The sequence below is a fragment of the Haliaeetus leucocephalus genome, unplaced genomic scaffold (assembly GCF_000737465.1).
Source record: "Haliaeetus leucocephalus isolate CR32 unplaced genomic scaffold, Haliaeetus_leucocephalus-4.0 Scaffold151, whole genome shotgun sequence".
NCBI classification, from domain to species: Eukaryota; Metazoa; Chordata; class Aves; order Accipitriformes; family Accipitridae; genus Haliaeetus; species Haliaeetus leucocephalus.
In genome coordinates this window covers 5,333,459-5,350,696 of record NW_010972587.1, presented here as the reverse complement: position 1 = coordinate 5,350,696, position 17,238 = coordinate 5,333,459, and the positions used below count along the sequence as shown (strand labels likewise).

General features: G+C 41.7%; 1 protein-coding gene across 1 annotated transcript; it reads left to right on the top strand.

The window, feature by feature from the left end:
* Positions 1-2,524: 2,524 nt before the first annotated feature.
* On the top strand, positions 2,525-16,862 carry E2F7 (E2F transcription factor 7). The gene is made up of 11 exons (XM_010561816.1): positions 2,525-2,776; positions 4,773-4,941; positions 7,408-7,692; positions 8,339-8,497; positions 9,574-9,711; positions 10,546-10,740; positions 11,429-11,513; positions 12,040-12,559; positions 13,420-13,690; positions 14,915-15,339; positions 16,686-16,862. The coding sequence occupies exons 1-11, from the start codon at positions 2,525-2,527 to the stop codon at positions 16,860-16,862; spliced, it is 2,676 nt and encodes an 891-aa protein (XP_010560118.1).
* Positions 16,863-17,238: the final 376 nt, after the last annotated feature.

Sequence of the window (17,238 nt, the reverse complement as noted above, 5' to 3'; positions counted from 1 at the left end):
TTGTTCCTCTCCTGCCTCACCAGCCAGGAGACAGGATACCTAGCCTCAGGCATACCTTGCTCAGTAATGTCTCCTGAACTAGACCCAGTTCATGACCTGCTGTCCATGCTCAACCTGAGTCCTCCAACGATCACATAGTTCTTCTCAGACTCAGTTCCTATTATCTCAGATATTTGTTTCAGTTCCTGCTGACACACTAAGTTCATTGAGCCAGTCTTTCCTGTCCTCTTGTACTTGGTAAGCCATCTCTGCTTGGATCAAGGCAAATCTTGTACTTCTACCAGCTGCCCTTGCGGTTTTGTGGAATACAGCTAGGAGTTCATAGAGCATTGCAGCTACTGAAAAAAAAGGGAAGAGGGGGTAAAAGCATTTCTTAGCTTAGTTGGCAATTATGACATTCAAGAAATGAAGATCTGAAAGGTTGGTAGTAGACATGTACTTCTTGTGTAGTTCCACCACTTTTTTCATTGTGATATTTGCACAAACATGAAAATTTGAGGTAGTGGAACAGCAGGTTGCTTCAGCTGCCTTCACTGCAGTTCCATTAGCACCAGCTGTAGTGAACAGGAACTTGAGGGGAAGGTAGACTTTCTCCATTACAGATGAAGTGTTGATTCACTGCCAGATGTGAAATTGCAAGAATATATTGAGTGCCAACAGTATGTGAACATATATTCCGAGAAGTACCATGGCCTCTAAATTGACCCCTATTTATCACAGTGGAGTTAGTTACAACTGGCTAACCGTTAATTGTAAAAAGAGATATATTTATTACATCCTTTTGTGTAATTCATAGGTGAATGTATGCAGAAGCCTTCACCATCAGTGCTCAGAGCACAATGCTTTCAATGTGCCAAATTCATTTCCAGTTTGAATGCTACAGAACTGCTCCTGGTAAAAGCCAGCCCCAGTTGTTACTAGAACTTCTTTCTACTGTCTACCTAGGCTGATATTTGGAATCACCTATTTAAATATCTATATCAGCTAGTGATAGCTGAATTGCTCCAAATAAACAGCAAAACTTAACTTGGGACAGTTCTTACAGCAGACCAACAGTAACTTAACGTTTTCCTCCAGACTGTATTCCGTTTCAGAATTGGACTTCTTGCAGCACAAAATAAAATACTTAATAACCATATCTGGTCTTAAAGTTGCCATGTCAGATTTTTAAAACTCATTTTGAAAAAAATGTTAGTCTGAGCAAGAAGACCTGCTCAGATTGAGACCAACACCAAAAAAGCCACAGCTAGGCTGAAGAACAAACAACTTCAAGCCTGATTTATAGTTTAAAATCAGTTTGCTGTGGTTCTGAAGGCTTCACTCCCAATTCCAGCAAGTTATAAGCTTTGCTAGCTTTCTGATGATAATTTGGCTGCTTTCTCTCTCTCACTTCACTCAAGGTGCATGCAACCATTTCAGGGGACTAAATTTAGAAACCACTGAGCAATATTAGCTAGAGTTCCAAAAAACCACATTATCCTGTTTATAGGGTATTAAGGAGAATTAAGTGATAGCTGGACTATCTAAGATCATTGATCTCCCTGGGCAAAAAGCAACAGTACAACTTTCTGCATGGGCCTTTCTGGAAGTCCTGCTCTGTGCCAGGTTTAGGATAACTGGACCTCAATTTTTTTATATCCTGCAAAGAAAGCCAGTATGGCATCCTGTTTACTTCATTCCTTTAATCTTCATTAGCTATTTGGACTAACAGGCAAGAGGGAAGTAGTGTCTCTTGTTGCTCAGAAACAGATGTCTTGGCTCAAGGATACCATTGATGCTTTTTTTCAGTCAGTCCCTTGAAATTAGTTGGTCTGTGGTGATCATTCTTGCAGTAAAAGGAAGGAGAAAAATTGGACCTGAAGATGAAATATGAAAAAAGTTTGATTGCAGCTAGGGACTGGAGGGACTTGAGCTTCATTCAAAGAATGATAAAAATCAGCTGATGAATTAAACTTTTCCTTCTAGCAGCTCTTAGCCGTAGTCAAGGAATGCAGTTATGGAGATTTTCTTCATTGTTTTGAGCAGCAGACAGTGCAGATGCAAAGCTTGCTTCACTTGCACATGAAGTGACATCCGCTTTAGTTTGACATTTTATGACAGTCTGAGCTGCATCCCCAGCATGGCATTTCACTGGGGACCTTTCAAGCAGAACACCCTGTTTTGCTAAGTGTAATGTGACCAATGCATTATTTCAGTTTTAATCCAATTTGGTGATTTATGTTTGTGTAATAACAGTCAGAGTTCAAAAGCCTGATAGGCCATAAGTTTGACTGGTTGACCACAGGTTCTGTAATTCAGGGTGGTATCTCATACACACTACCTCCAGTACGCTAGCATGTAGAGTATTTTACCACTTCCAACAAAGGCAGAAGAACTGTGCTAAATATAGCTATGAGTGCCAAGGCATGAGTCACTACAATTACCTTTGTAAGAACAATGAAATTGATTGCTGGACTGTTTTCTTTCCTGTTGTGTCTAAAGAACTTTTTGGTTTTAATAGGAAAATATATTTGATCGATCCAGGATGGCACCAAAGACTCCCATTAAGAATGAACCAGTTGATTTATCAAAGCAAAAAAGCTGCACCCCAGAAAGAAATCCAATTACACCTGTTAAGCTCATCGACAGACCTCAGCCTGATCCCTGGACCCCCACTGCTAACCTGAAGATGCTTGTTAGTGCTGCTAGCCCTGACATGAGGGACAGGGAAAAGAAGAAAGAGCTCTTCAGACCCATAGAAAACAGTGAGCAGAGTGACACACCTGATTCGTTACAGGTGAGACTCAGAACATGGTTAACTTATGTTCAGTTAGGACTCAGACCTTCCTTAAGTTGTGCCTCAGTTTTCTTCCAATTGGTCCTTTGCTTCTTATGGAAAACTGCAGAATTGTAAAACATTCCCAAGGACAGTTGCCTACACAGCACTGACTGAGTAGCAGAACTTTCAAAGACTAAAAGTAACTGTCTTACTAGTAACTGACCTGAGACCCCTCAACAGCCTGAATATTACTTAAAAGGACAGTGAAGGAAGTAGAGCTTAAATGTGTCATTTTCCCCAATTTAATTACTTCTGATGCTATTTTCTGAACTGCATTAGAAAGAAAATTGCCAGATCATTATGACAGGCAGCATTTTCAAAAGCAATTCGACAATGAAAAGGCATATTTTTCTGTATACTTTTGAAATCCTATACCTTGTCCACAACAGCCCATCAGAGCGGTCAGTTGAAACCTTTCTCCCCCTTTCCACCTCAGCCGCCGAGCTAGTAGTCAGACAACATGCTTAAGTGTTAGGAAGACTTTTACTTGCCAAGGCTCAGGCAATGTGGGGGCTGATCCCTGTCCTTGCTTTAGGAAGTGGAGAGGATGATGTCAGGATGTAATTAAGTATCATTACAGTTTTCCTCCTTCAGACTTTTTTTTTTTGTTGTTCCAACCACTGCTTTCCCTCTTCTGGATTATTTCTTATAGAATATCCTTCCTTGGTGACATCAGTGAGAAGAAGATAGTTCTGGGGTCCTCCTGCTGAGAAGCATCATTTGATAGGTGCAGGTCACTCTACAAGTGTAGATTTTACAGCATCTACAGTGATGGTAGTCTGAAGAATTCTCCAGCTTAGATAGTCATAAAGGAACAAACAGTTTTCTAAAGATAATTCCTAACATTGCTTCCAGTAAGTAAAAAATAGTCAACGTTAAATGTTAGTTCATTACCACTCCAAGCCTGCTAAGATCATATCGCATTTTTGGCGTGGCTACTATAAAGAGTTCAAATATCTTCTAGTTAATAAAACTTATACTTAATACTTTTCTCCACACAGAAAGTTAATTTACAAAAGATGTAAAAGTGTTACTGTAAGAATACTGCTATTTCCATACCATATAAAACTCAAAGAATTCAATCAGAGCAACAGCCTGCCACAAGGTCACTTAGTCACAACCAGCAAAGGACAGTTAAGATCTCATAAGCAAGGAAACGTGGGTTTCAACAGCTGCCACCACTCTCAGCTTTTCTTTGCCAGAGGGCAAGATTATATTTTTTTCCCTCCTTTTTTTGACACAGAAGCAAAACCCCAAAGTTACCAGTGCAGAAAAAACACCTCCCTGATTCTCATTTTGTAATAAATAAACATACCTCTTCATACATTCTTGCCGTCACAGTTTTATTATTTTCTTTTTTCCCTGCAGGGACAGAAAGACCATATTCAGGTCATCCTACAGAGTTCACTTAAGCTAACAGCTTGACTGAGGTTAAGGTTCAGAGACTGGGTGGTGCCTTTTATAGTTTCTTAGCATCGTCCCCCTCCCTCCCCAACTCCCAGTTTCTTAAAGTTATAGAGGCACTGTAAAGGGCAGTAAAATCTCTTGAAAGAGGTGTTGCAGGAACTCTTTGATGGCTTGTATATCTTCTGGTTTATTAGATCCAGAGGTGTTTGAGGGAATATTCCTCCTCCTCTCAAAAAGAAATATTTCTGCCAAGTAGGATCTTACCATCTGCTAGTCTTGGGTGGTTGGTCTTACTGTTTTGTTTCCTTATGCATAACCATTATTGTATGATCTCGCAGATAAGAGTTTTTCTGTGTGGTTAACTAAAAAGAGCTTGCAAGCAAAAGTGTGTCACCCAAGTACTCTGGTGCTTGCAAGGAGTCCATGGGTTTTTTTCCTTATTAGAAAGTCTGAGCTTAAATATTGCTAACATTTGACATATCCCTCACTTGGCTATGCCTTGCTGCTAAAGCTCTGCACTAAAGGGTTAACATTTATTTTTTAACAGTATGATATGGTAGACGACTGCACGGTTGATGAATTTGAAAAGCAGAGGCCCAGCAGAAAACAGAAAAGCTTAGGACTCTTGTGCCAAAAGTTTCTAGCTCGCTATCCAAGTTATCCATTGTCAACTGAAAAAACTACTATTTCTTTGGATGAAGTGGCTTCAATTCTTGGTATGTATACCTGCAAAAATGGGGTAACTGATCACCTGGAGTAACCCAACAGGAGGGCCTTCAAAAGATCATCCTTCTTACAGAATACATTCACGGTCTGCCTTTCCCTGGGTCTGGATGTTCTTCTAATCATACTAATCAAGAGTTGGAAATGCCTAATATTCCTAAGTGTCTTTACTGCTTGATAGTGCTACCATTTTGAAATCTACTTTCTGACTTTTTACTACCCAGATCTGTCTGTTTATCAACTCTGTTGCTTTCTTAAATTTTCAATTTGCTGAGCACTGAAGGAGTTATGAGTTACAAACCCTCTGAAGGAGGACTTACAAACAACAAATTTTGTCAAAATGGAATGTCTGGGGAAACAATTGCAAACTAGTAGGTGTAGGAAATCAGTTGGCTTCACTGCCTGACTTCAGTAATGTGCCTGACATTATATCTTCCAAGATCTCATGGTTCATCAAGGTTATATTAGCTTTAAATATTGTCTTGTGAGGGGAGGTTACCAGGAGACCTGCAAGAGTAGAATGAGAAAATGCGTTATATTGAGGTGGCAAGAGGGTATCGAGTAGGCTATTTGCTGGGTCTGCTGTTAGGTTTGGTCTTAGCTAAAAGATTAATGAAAAATCTGAGAGAAGTATTAAAACTTGTGAGAGAGGACTCAGCCAGGTCACACCAATAACAAAAAGATCGAGGTCCTTGGAGAGGTTGTCTCTTAGCTAGGAAGGGCTTTACAAAATTAGACTTAAACTAAATAAATATTGTATCTACTTTTAGAACTCAGGTATTTTACAGAAAAGAGGTAGCAAAAATGAAATGTGTCTGTTTTCGAAAGAAAGAGAACAGAAGAGTGATGTCCTCTGTGACTCTGGTAAGAAAGTCCTTGAAATACTCATTTATTTGCTTTGTTAATGGGAAGTGGAAATAGGAGAGAATTCAGGTGAAGTAAATAGTTAAATAAATTACTTTTTAAACAAATTGTTCTTTTAGATTTTGCAGTTACTCCTTTCTGTGTTTGCATGTGATGCTCATGCTCCAACCTTGTACAGCTGAACATGAGTAGAGCTTTATTCTGTGTTGGGAGTGGCGTTACCTTGCTTTCCTAAATACTAGAAACTTTGTTTTAAAACTTACTGTTGGGGATTTTACCTCCCAGAAGGGGGTGCATTTGTTCCTGTCTCTTTGGTTTTCACTTCCTTGCTTGCCTCTATCCAGTTGCTTCAGGGACCACTAAATTTTTCACTGATGATGTTGCTGCTCTCTGTGTAACTAATGACGGTTGCAATACAGCTTTTGCTACTAATGTATATTGCTTTGTTCACTGAAGACCTATGGAAAGACCACAAAGGAGGCTATGCTGCTGGTGCCTGACAGACACCAGGATATGTGTAGCACTCTTGTTTTTCTGGTGTATGTTTCACTCCAAGATCTCCACACGCTTGGAAATACTCATTAATTGTTTATCCCAATATCCGTTTGAGGCTGGTAGGTATTATCCATATTCTCCAGATGGGTAAACAGATGCATCAAGGCCTTGCCTTCCACAGGGAAGTCTTTCAAAACCTTTCCCCTTGGCTAGCACTTGTTCTGCTCAGCTGATGTTAACCGTTATGGGACTTCTGGCACAGATGATGTCACCAGTGTATAGTGCACTGTGTTACATGTAACAGCCATGCTTCAAACAGTGCTGGACGTGAGCACTTGGGACAGTGAGCAGAGCCACCAGCCTGTTCATATTCAGTCCCCAACCTTGCTCATGTCAGTCAGGCTGAACCCAAGTTGGACATATTTCATAGATTTCCTGTTGGTGCAGACCCAGCCAGCAAAAAGGACTCGTTTCTGCTGCATTTGGGAACAGTGGGTCTCATTCTCCACTGCTTTGCACCTTGTGAATCCTTTGATGCTCCTTTGCTTGGTACGTGCTTAGCAAGTAATTGTGCCATGGGAAATGCAGGTGGAGGACCATGGTCCCACTGGTTCCCGTGGGAGTGGGCTTTGTGTCTACCCTGTGTCAGTGCCAGGCTCAGACCCTTTCCTGCCCTCTGTTACACACAAGCTTGTGTACAGGTATGTGTCTGAGCCCTGAAGCTCTCTGACTAGAAGGGCCAAAGTGCTTTTAAAACCTCAGGGCAGTCTGGTTAGGTCTGAGTGAGTGGGGCTTGGCAGACTGCAATCAGTTCTTCTAAACACAGTGTAGATGCTTTAAGCTGAAGCTATGGCTGGGCCGGCAGTTAAGAAAACAGACAAAGATTATCACACGATGGGGCTGGCCATACATAAGTCAGTTCTTAATTGTGCAAATTTGGATGGGTCTAATGTAATGTGTCCAGATGAACAGTGAAAAATGTGTTGTGAACACTCAGTATTAGAGAACAGCCTAGCCTGTTCTCTGTTCCGCTTCTGCTGAAGAGCACATTAAAACTAGATGAGCATCTATGTTTTTTTTATTTCCCCCTCTTAAAACAGGAGTTGAGCGGAGACGAATTTACGATATAGTGAACGTCTTGGAGTCATTGCACTTGGTTAGCCGTGTGGCCAAGAACCAGTACTGTTGGCATGGCCGGCACAACCTCAGTCAAACTCTGAAAACACTTCAGGAAGCAGGAGAGCTGCAGTATGGAGAGCTAATGACCTTCTTCCAGCACAAGGAGCAGGACTTGGAGTACAAATTTGGAGAACGGAAAAAGGAAACTATTCCAGATTCTCAAGACAGACCGTTACTGGACTTTTCAGAACCAGATTGCACCTCTGGTAAGATAACTGATGTGTATGATGTGATACACAGACACAAGTCTCTTTCTCCAGTTTACTATGTGACTTTTCCCCTTGCTTTGCTTTTAAATTAAATAATAAAAAATTATTCTTTTCAAAAAGCTGCTGAATTCACCACAGAGTTGACAGAATCCTTCCTTCTATCCTGTCCCTAGCATAGTTCTCAGGATGGATTTTTCTCTCTGTCCTACAGACTGGCAGGAACTTATGCCAGACACTTCAGTTCTTCATTTCCCACCTGTATCTGACATTAAATGCTTTATCCTGACAGAAGGTGCCATCTTCCATTTGTCTACTCTTTGCATGCTGCCCATGTAATACAGTGTTTTAAGTTACAAAGTCCTTTGGAGTCACAAAATTATAGTGGCACAAAACGTGTAATGTAACATAGAATCAGCTTTGGAATCTGACTTTCTAAAAGCTATTTCTCCAAGCTTTAATTTTTATTGCCTTTTGAAGAGAGACTTCTCTTTGCATTACTCAGTTATTTGCTGCCTTTCAAAAGATTTCTGCTTCCTGACAAGGAAATACTTTACCCCTTTTGTGTGTGAGAAACCTACTTGCTAGTTTTCTGGCTGTGGTGGATGACATATGCTAAGAGGCTTGGGTATTATTTGTAACACAGCATCTGCAAACAGCAGAAAGGACAAGTCGTTGCGGATTATGAGCCAAAAGTTTGTCATGCTGTTCCTTGTCTCCAAGACCAAGATAGTCACTCTGGACATCGCAGCAAAGATACTGATAGAAGAGACCCAGGATACAGTGGACCACAGCAAATTTAAAAGTAAGCTGGCTATTGAAAAGCAAATCAATCAGTCAGTAAAGAAAACGGGCATGTTTGGACTGACACCAGTAGGTAACAGCAAGAGCAGGTCAAGAATCTTTTGCTGAAATACGGTTTGGGGTTTTTTTTTAATTGTAAACGCCAGTTTGTGAAAACAGAGCTTGGGGTGGGGAAGAGTCAGTTTGACTATTATCTCCAAGTTTTAGATTCAGAATGAAGAAAAATCTTTTTTTTTGTTTGAATTTTTTTTCATACTTTAACCCTGTTTCCTGTACCATTCTGAATGACATTTCAAAACTTACTGAAATGAAACATGTGGTTTAATTTAATGGAATTCATTTTTTTCTCTGCAGAAATGTGTTACTTCTCCTTTTTACACCAGAAATCTTTCACAGCTGGATGGCACAGTTTGCTTTTCAGTTAGTGGGGATTATTACTTTGATCCCTTGGACAACATGGAAAAACTCAGCATTAGTAAATAATTCTTCTAAAATAAAGACTTTTATTTTAAGTCTTTAAAGTACTTTTAAAATAAAGTACTTGCACTTCAGTCTTAAAATTCTCTGCCAAATACCAGGAGGGATGTAAGAAGTTTAGCTGGACAATCTGTGGGTATCATATTCAGCTCAAGCATATTATTTACTGGAGTCACAGAGATTTTTCTAAGACTGTTACATTTTTAGATGATAAGTATGGGTCCTCTTGTGATCAGCTGTGCACTCATGTGCCTCTTGCTCCCATGTGCTTGTTTTTACCTCATGTGGAGGTAGCTGCCCTTTCTGGGCAAGCTCATGATGTAATCACTCCCTAACCCTTTTCCATCAAAGTGAGGTAAGTGAGCTTGAAGCTGAGCAGCTAAGATGGATAAGAACCTAAGATACGAAGAAGCAGTGACAAGCAGATGGGAGCTGGCATGGCAGGCTTCATAGGAGGTGGCTTAAGTCCATCCCAATTTGATTTTACCCACCTCATCTATGAAAGCTGTGGTGATATCCTGGAATGAAATTACTGTGTAAATATGTACTGTATGCATTGTAAACATGACTGTCTTGACTATTTCTGCCCTTTCTTGTTAGCAAAGGTACGAAGACTGTATGATATTGCCAATGTTCTCACCAGCCTAGGCTTGATCAAGAAAGTTCATGTCACGGAGGAACGAGGACGCAAACCAGCCTTCAAGTGGATTGGGCCTGTGGAGTTCCCTGGAAAGACCGGTAACTTGTGTAGCTCGCAACTCTTTTCTTTTTGGTTTGACAGTCACTTACCAAGTGGTTAAAGGTTGTTTTCCGTGTGTAAAGAATGGCTTAGCATTCATCGTCTGCCCTGTGATTAATAACTGCTGGCCAGCTCCACATTTGCCCTTGTTAGACTTTACGTTCAAGGGCTGGAGCTGTGGACAGATGTTGAAAGATACTGTGTCTTGCTGGTATTTTTACACCGACTTACATAACCATATGAATAACTATATGAATTGTAGAACAATGGCAGATAATGCCTACATCTCCAAATCTGGGTCCACAGCTTTCCTGGGCTGCAAAATCTCAGTAATTCTGTCATAATTAGACAGTGAATTATTTTCTTTGTAAGTGGACTTACCAAGGTAGAGCAGGGCTGTTTCTTGCACGTGTCCTCTCACACAAAAGGTTTTTCTGCAAAGAAGGAGGCAGTGGGCCAAAGCATCTCTGTAAGCTGCTGATTCTGGGCTAGAAGCCAGAGCAAAAGGAAGCCCTTTGGTAATGTATTTGGGTCAAACCAGTGCCAGGACCAAGCAGAAGTGAAGGATAGTATTAATGCCATCTTAGTACCCTTTCTCCTGGCTACGCACACTAGAGTGCAGCTGCTGCTGCAGCTGCCATGGAATGGAAAGGAGGGAAGCCCTTATCTTGTCTACCGCTGCTTACTGAGCTTAGGTCTGCTTCAGTGTTGTGGGGTTTGAGATGACATAGAGGTTACCTCCTCTCTTATGGCCAAGTTCAGTAACATGGCAGAAGCCTAAATGATGAGCTGTGTTCCCTGAAGGACTGTTGTACAAAATCATGTTCTTACAGATGAGCCGAGAGGGCATAGCCCAACATCTGATCCTCTGCCAGGGACACAGAGAGGAGCCTGTGTCCCGTATCAGATCTGTGCTACTGGAAAACAAAGATTTACACGTCACGCTTCATTTAACGGTGCACAGCCTTGTGAAGGGACCAGAAGGAAAGTCAGTTCTGAGCCCAACAGCCCACGTCAAGAGAGGCAAGGTAACTACTAATGAGCATGTTCTTTTGTATCCCGCTAGATCTGCCCAATTGTGGGCCCACCAATTTAAGGCACTTGATAGGGTGAATCAGCCTAATTAAATATGTGAATTACCCTTGGGAGGTGCCTATATTTCTGCTGTCCATATGGAAGACATGAGACTTCTGAGAAGTCACAGGAAGTATGAGACTTCTGTTTTGTCATGTGCTTTGGCCTCTAGTCAAGCACCTAAATTTAGATGAGATGAATCTGGGTCATAGTGCCTTGAACCTGCAGTTTGTTTTCTGGTAAATGTTTCTGTTCTCCACTAACTGCAACTATACTACAGTTTCTTCTGTGAAAATTTGGTATAGATAAAAGAAAGATTCTTTAGCCACAAAAGCTTGCTTTATTTTATGGTTCCTAATATAGTGGAATTTACTGTAACAATCTAATGGATAGCTGTTAAAAAAGATAAAGCAATTACAGGGCTTTTCACAGTTCCCTCTTATAGGAAATGATGATTTGGAGCACCTCTCCAGTGGGACTGAGAGTTCTGAGTGTCTTGCAGATTCTGGCTCTAGGTGATTAGTGGATGTTATAAAAATGTGCCAGGATAGAAAAATTATACCAATTATTTTATATGGCCAGTATCAAAATATGCTTGGTAAACCTACCTGTTATTAATTGAATGCTCCTTTGTTCTTTCAGCCTGTATTGTGAATTCAGATGAATATTGCTCCAAAATGATAAATCTAGCAGCTGTCTGCAGGCAGAAAATAGAGGAAGATAGTAGGTAGGTTGGTTTTAACTCTGTCCACTTTCAGCTTTGTGCTTGTCATGTTTAGTTCAAGGCTAGATTCCATTGATGAGACTGAGACAGAAAAATGCTGCAGAGTCTCATTATTACTATTTTAATGCTGATAGGTCTCAGCGTGGCTTGCTTTTTTTTTTTCATGGCGAATTTATACCCACCTGTACTTGTACCACTGTTGTCCTTTAAATCATGATTCCATGGAAGAGCCTCTCTGTTGTATCAGTGGGTCTTCTCTACACCCATGCTAATTTGAATTCATTTGTGAATGATTGACTCTAGTCAAGTGCAACTGAAAGCATTATTGTTCTGCCAAAACCCTGACAAGTCTGTTTCTGTGCAATTAGAAATAATAAAAGGTGATCCTCCTTGTAAACTGTGTAAAAGTAGTGGTTTGGGGGGGAGAATTTTTCCACATTTATGTCCAACAATGTACCTGTTTGCTTTTAAGCATAAAATAGGGGGTTTGGACTAAATGTTTTTCCTCTTTTCATTACTTTTTTTTCAGGAATAAAGCTTGTGCCACAGAAACGATATTCAATTCAGCAAGGAAGCCAAGCATAACCTCACCTCTCTCCCTTCTTCCAGTTCCAGGGGACTCTGATTTTTGTGTTAACCCTTTGCCTCAGGCAGTTTTCCCTGTGGTTCAGGCAGATGTGCCAAACCTGTCGCTGCCAAATGGGGTCAACAGCCAAGCTCTACATCCTTGCACGCCAGCAGCCTCCAAAACAGAAAATGGAAAACCTACCCTGCTCCCCAATCAACCCTTCCTGTGCTTCCCACCTTCATCCCTTTTTATGTTGTGTGGTGGTCTTCAGGAAAATAACTTGAGGGAGACCCTGCCCACCGCAGGAGACATGGGAAACAGGAGTGCAGAAGCTCAGACCACTGTACCTCCAGCTGCCTGCCAGAAACGCAGCTCCCACAAGTGTGCATCACCCTCTGCACCTGTAGATGATGAAGAGCCAGCTGCTAAAAAGCAGACCATGGAACAGAGTGATGTGCCCCTCTCACTTGTAGTACCCAAGGTAAAGAAGTGAATTTCATTATCACTTAGGCTTCCTGTTAGGGAGGAAAGACTTTTGCCCAAGATAGTGTTTTCAGAAGCAAAAAATTCACTACACCACTCCTGTTACAGGTACAGATACAATGCTGCCTCCCACATATTAATAAAATTGTAAGGGTGCTGTGCCAGGAAGTACAGGCATTAACTGGGAGATGTTTTCACATTACCAGGGGAAAATGGACTGTGATTGCTTTGCATAGTGAAGTGATGGTCAGCTGTTCTTTGTAATCAGTGTCCTGATCATTGCCTTCAACAAAACAGCCTGCCAGAGGGGAAGCAATCAATGTGACCATTACTCCTCATCTTCCCCTGTTAGCTTGGGCTTCCCCTGACAGCAGCAGCATTGCTTGCTCCACCAAGCTACAGCAAATGTGATTTGTACTTCCCCCCTACTCTCCAGCTTGAGTCCCTCCCTCTCATGCCCAGTGTTGCCCACAGCAGGCTGGTGAAAGAGGAGATGGTGGTGAAGGTGAAGTGCATCTATATCACAGGTTTTTTTAACTACTGAAAATGGGTGTCAGGCTCAAGGTCCTGTCAGGGGGTTTTCCTTATCAATAAAGAGAAATTAATCCCCAACTCAGGTATTTCTTATCTAGTGTCTCCAAGTACTGAAAGTGAACTACAGCACAGGGCTTAGGCATCGCTAATATTGTTCTTCAAACCTCAAACAAAATGTTTAACTTGGTGACTTGCTAATGAGTTTTGTGCTGCCCCTTTGCATAGATGCACATTTTACTCCGTAGCTGAGGAAACTGCATGAGAGACATTGTACTGTGTTATTTCAGTTTGGACTCATCATTTCCTCTTTTTGTTTTTGCTTAGAAGCCTTTTGAGTCACCCAAGGCAGAATCTACCCCAGGAAGTGGCTGTACATCTGCTGAACATCTAGAAGATTTTCATCTTGACCATGCAAGTCCTGCTGTTCCAGAGGCTGTACACGAGGAGTCTACTAAGCCTTTAGATTCTCAGGAGCAAGAAAAATGGTCTCAGAATAAAGACCCTGATGAGCCCTCTCCAGGAAAAGAGCACATCTCTAAAGAAAATGCCAATCAACCTTTCCTACCACAGTATCTTTTTGTTCAGCCTACTGCTGGTAAGGAGAGCCATGAGATCTAGAGGCACTCAAACTTCTGCATCTGTTCACTGAGCTGTTCAAATAGGGAGACCTACAGATAGGTGAATAAGTCTATATTTGGCACAAAAACTGTCAGCAGTTCTCTGTAGTAGTTTAATAGCTCTGAACTCTCTTGACTCCAGATGAACTGTTGCTTCCGTGAAAATACAGGCATTATTCTGAGGTACTCAAACATTAATAGAGATGAATAATGTGGTGCTTGCATGCTTGAATTATGTGCAGCAAAAAAGACACCTATCCAGCATTCAAAACTTGAAGGAGCTGGAAGTCTAGGTTTGGCAGTAAGGCAGCCAGAATAGTGCAACAGCATCCCCCTGAGTGGGTGAATTTAGTCATCTATGAACTTTGTACTGTCTTGTCACATGCATCATCGGGATAGCCCCAGAAAAACTGAGGCACTGGGAGCGTAGCCAGGCCTGTTCATACTACATGGTAGGGATGGGGAGGAAGTAGCTGAAAATACTACAAGAGGATTTCATGTCCACTGTTTTCCATCCCTGTGTTTGTGTGGAGTGGAAGAGTGTTTTGTGGGAACAGGATACATGTGGCAGATTTCCACGACTACTGCTTTAGTATCCGATTCACTTGTGGCACAGAGTGAGATCTATGGGATTTCACTTATAGGATGGAGACACTCAGTTTGAAAATGTTGAACCTGTTGGCCTGCAAGGTCAGACAAACTGGGAACTGGAGCAGCTTCTGTTTCAAAACAGTATTTCAGCCATTTTCAGGAAAATTAGCGCCTTTGGGGTATATCTTTGTGGGTGTTTTCCTTTTTTTTTTTTTTTTCCCCCTTATTAAAAGCAATGCATATGTTGTCATATAACGGAGGATGTGATTCCTGTTAGTGAAAGAATTGTTTAGCCAAGATGTTGCTTGTAACTGAAGTTAGAAGCGGAAAACAGCAAGGTGTGTGTTTGGTACTTAATATGAACAAAGTAAATGGATGCAGATATAGTGAGCAGGCAGTAGGGGGGGAGATGGAAGAAGGTAAGGAAAGGGAGCTTGACAGAAGAGTCACAGGTTTGTGACAGTTTTCTTCTTTTTGTCACAGTTTTCTTCCTGGGCAGCCTGTCTCTTTCTTTGGTGTCATCTCTCTTTCCTGTTCTAGACGAAGTTATAATAGCTTAATTCCAATTTGTCAACTGTATTAATGCCTTGCTTTTTCTCTCTTTGGTTTAGGATTAAGCAGTTTTAATTTCCTGCTCTCTGCAAACCAAGCCCCTGGTGCTATCAGCCTGGCTGCGAGCCAGTTACCTTCTCTGAGCGTCCCCTGTGTCGTGGTGCCGTCAGCAGCCTTGGCTTCCTTCCCTCTCGTCTGTTCTCCCACAATCACCGGTCCTCTTTCCCCAGTTCCCGATGGCTCCTTCTCAGCTGCCACCTCCGTGAATTTCAGTATGTCTGGCTTGGCATCAACAACGCCTGTTTTCATAGGCACCACGGCCGTGGTTACCCCCAAGGTCTCACCCGTGCCTTCGGTGGATCCCCAGCAACCAGCTCACCCCACTCTGCACCTGAGTCCTGTGCTTGCAAGGTCTTGCGGTGCTGTTAAACTGGACTCCCCCGTGTGTATGGGGCATCCAGTGACCCTTCTGAAGCTGCAGCAGGTAAGAGTCAAAGCTGGTTGAGTGACGATGAAACAGCGGTGCCAGGTCACTGGGCCTGAAGGCAGCTTGTGCTGCAGGCTAGTGCTGGTGTGTCAGAGTGGTAAGTTGGCACGCTGGGAGCTGGTGTCTTCCACTTAGTTTCCATATCCATATTGTAGTAGTGGTGGGGCTTGGGACAGTGTTAAAGATATAGCCCAGCATAGCACATCTAGCCCTGAATGGTGAAGTGGTGAGTTTTAAAAATCTTACAAGAATTTTAAAAATAATAAAAATCTTAATCTTAAAAATCTTATAGGAATAGAGAAAAAAATGAGTTACAGGGTTTTTTCCCTAGAAATCTGAGTCAATATTTTTTTCCCCATTTGACACTATCATTGTAAGTGTGTTATGCAATGGCTACAGAAACACATTAGGTGGGCAGGAGGATGGATTGTCATAATTCAGGAGTCAAGTGGCTGCAACACTTCTTAGGTAGTAGTGTCCTGGGTTACCTCCTCACCCCATTCTGATCTCTCTTCAGCATCAGAACTGGGGGAAAACGATTCTTGTGGGTTTTGTTGGTCTTCTTTATAAAGATATTTTTTTTAAATCTACCATAGAAACAGAACTTGTGTGTTAGAGAAAAAGAGAAATTTAGAAGTGAAGGACTCATTTTTTTGAAGTACAATGAGTGACATGAAACAGTCATGTCACACTGCGTTACCTGGGTCTTTACAACTATTAGCAATGACAGTTTGGCACTGCTTTAGCTTATATTCTTAAATCTGTGATTTATTTTTCTATTGTCTAATGCAGTGACTAATAGATTGAACTTTTGGAAGCTTTAGGAATGTTACTTTATATTTCTCTTGTTTGAGCTTTAGAAAAAGTCTGTAATAGAGACTAGTTGGCAGCCAATCTTATTACAGATATTAACATTAGAGGTTACGGTACAGTGACACTCACAGCAGAAGTGGCCAGGGCTTAGGAGACTAATTTTAGATCTGTTTTGATGCTAACAAATAAAGAAAGCAAGTAAAACACCGAGGAAGGGAAAGAGACATTTAAGCTAAAGGACAAGATTGGCATAAGAATGAATGAGTGTGAACTAGTCATGAATACATTTAAGTTGGAAATGAGATAGAGGCCTTCAGCTTCCAGCAATGATGTACTGGCAGACAGCTCCAGAACAGAAAGGGGCAAAGCCTGTAGCTTTTCATGTGCAGCTTCTGAAAGGATGTGTGATGTGGTTCCTGATAGTGGCAGGGTACAGGGCTTAGTGTCTACAAGCTGTCTTCTGTTTGCATGCTTGCATGTAGACTTTGAGAACACCCTACTGAATCGCTTCGGTTTTGTTTCACAAATAGCCTTCGTCAACTCCCCTCACTCCCAAGAGCATTCGTCCTGCACATCATGAGGCATTTTTCAAAACTCCCGGAAGTCTTGGAGACCCTGTTGCATGGAAGAAAAATGAAGGCAACCAGACCAGAAATGCCAGCTCTGTGCAGAGGAGACTCGAAATCTCTAGTACCAGCCCTGACTAACTCCACTCATTGCAAAGGGTGGGCAGATTGTCTTAGGCCCCTGTATCGATTACAAGAGAACAATCTCTTACATGACAAGAGGAGTACGTCAGAATGTCATCCCTTTTGGCATGCTTCCCCGCTATCTATCACCCACTGGTTCTGTTAACCACATTCTTCACAAATCATCCTTGATACTGAAAACCTTTTACTGAATTGTTCCTTCAGTACTGATTTGAATTCAGATGCTGTCCTTCACATGGCCTTGTGGGCATCAAATTGTATTTGTGGTTTTAATTTGGAAAACTCTCTTTATTGCCATGAGGAGATGCAAACAGATTTTCTTGGAGTCCCCAAGGGTTCTTTTTTCATGGTTTTAAGTGAGATGTCTAGCACT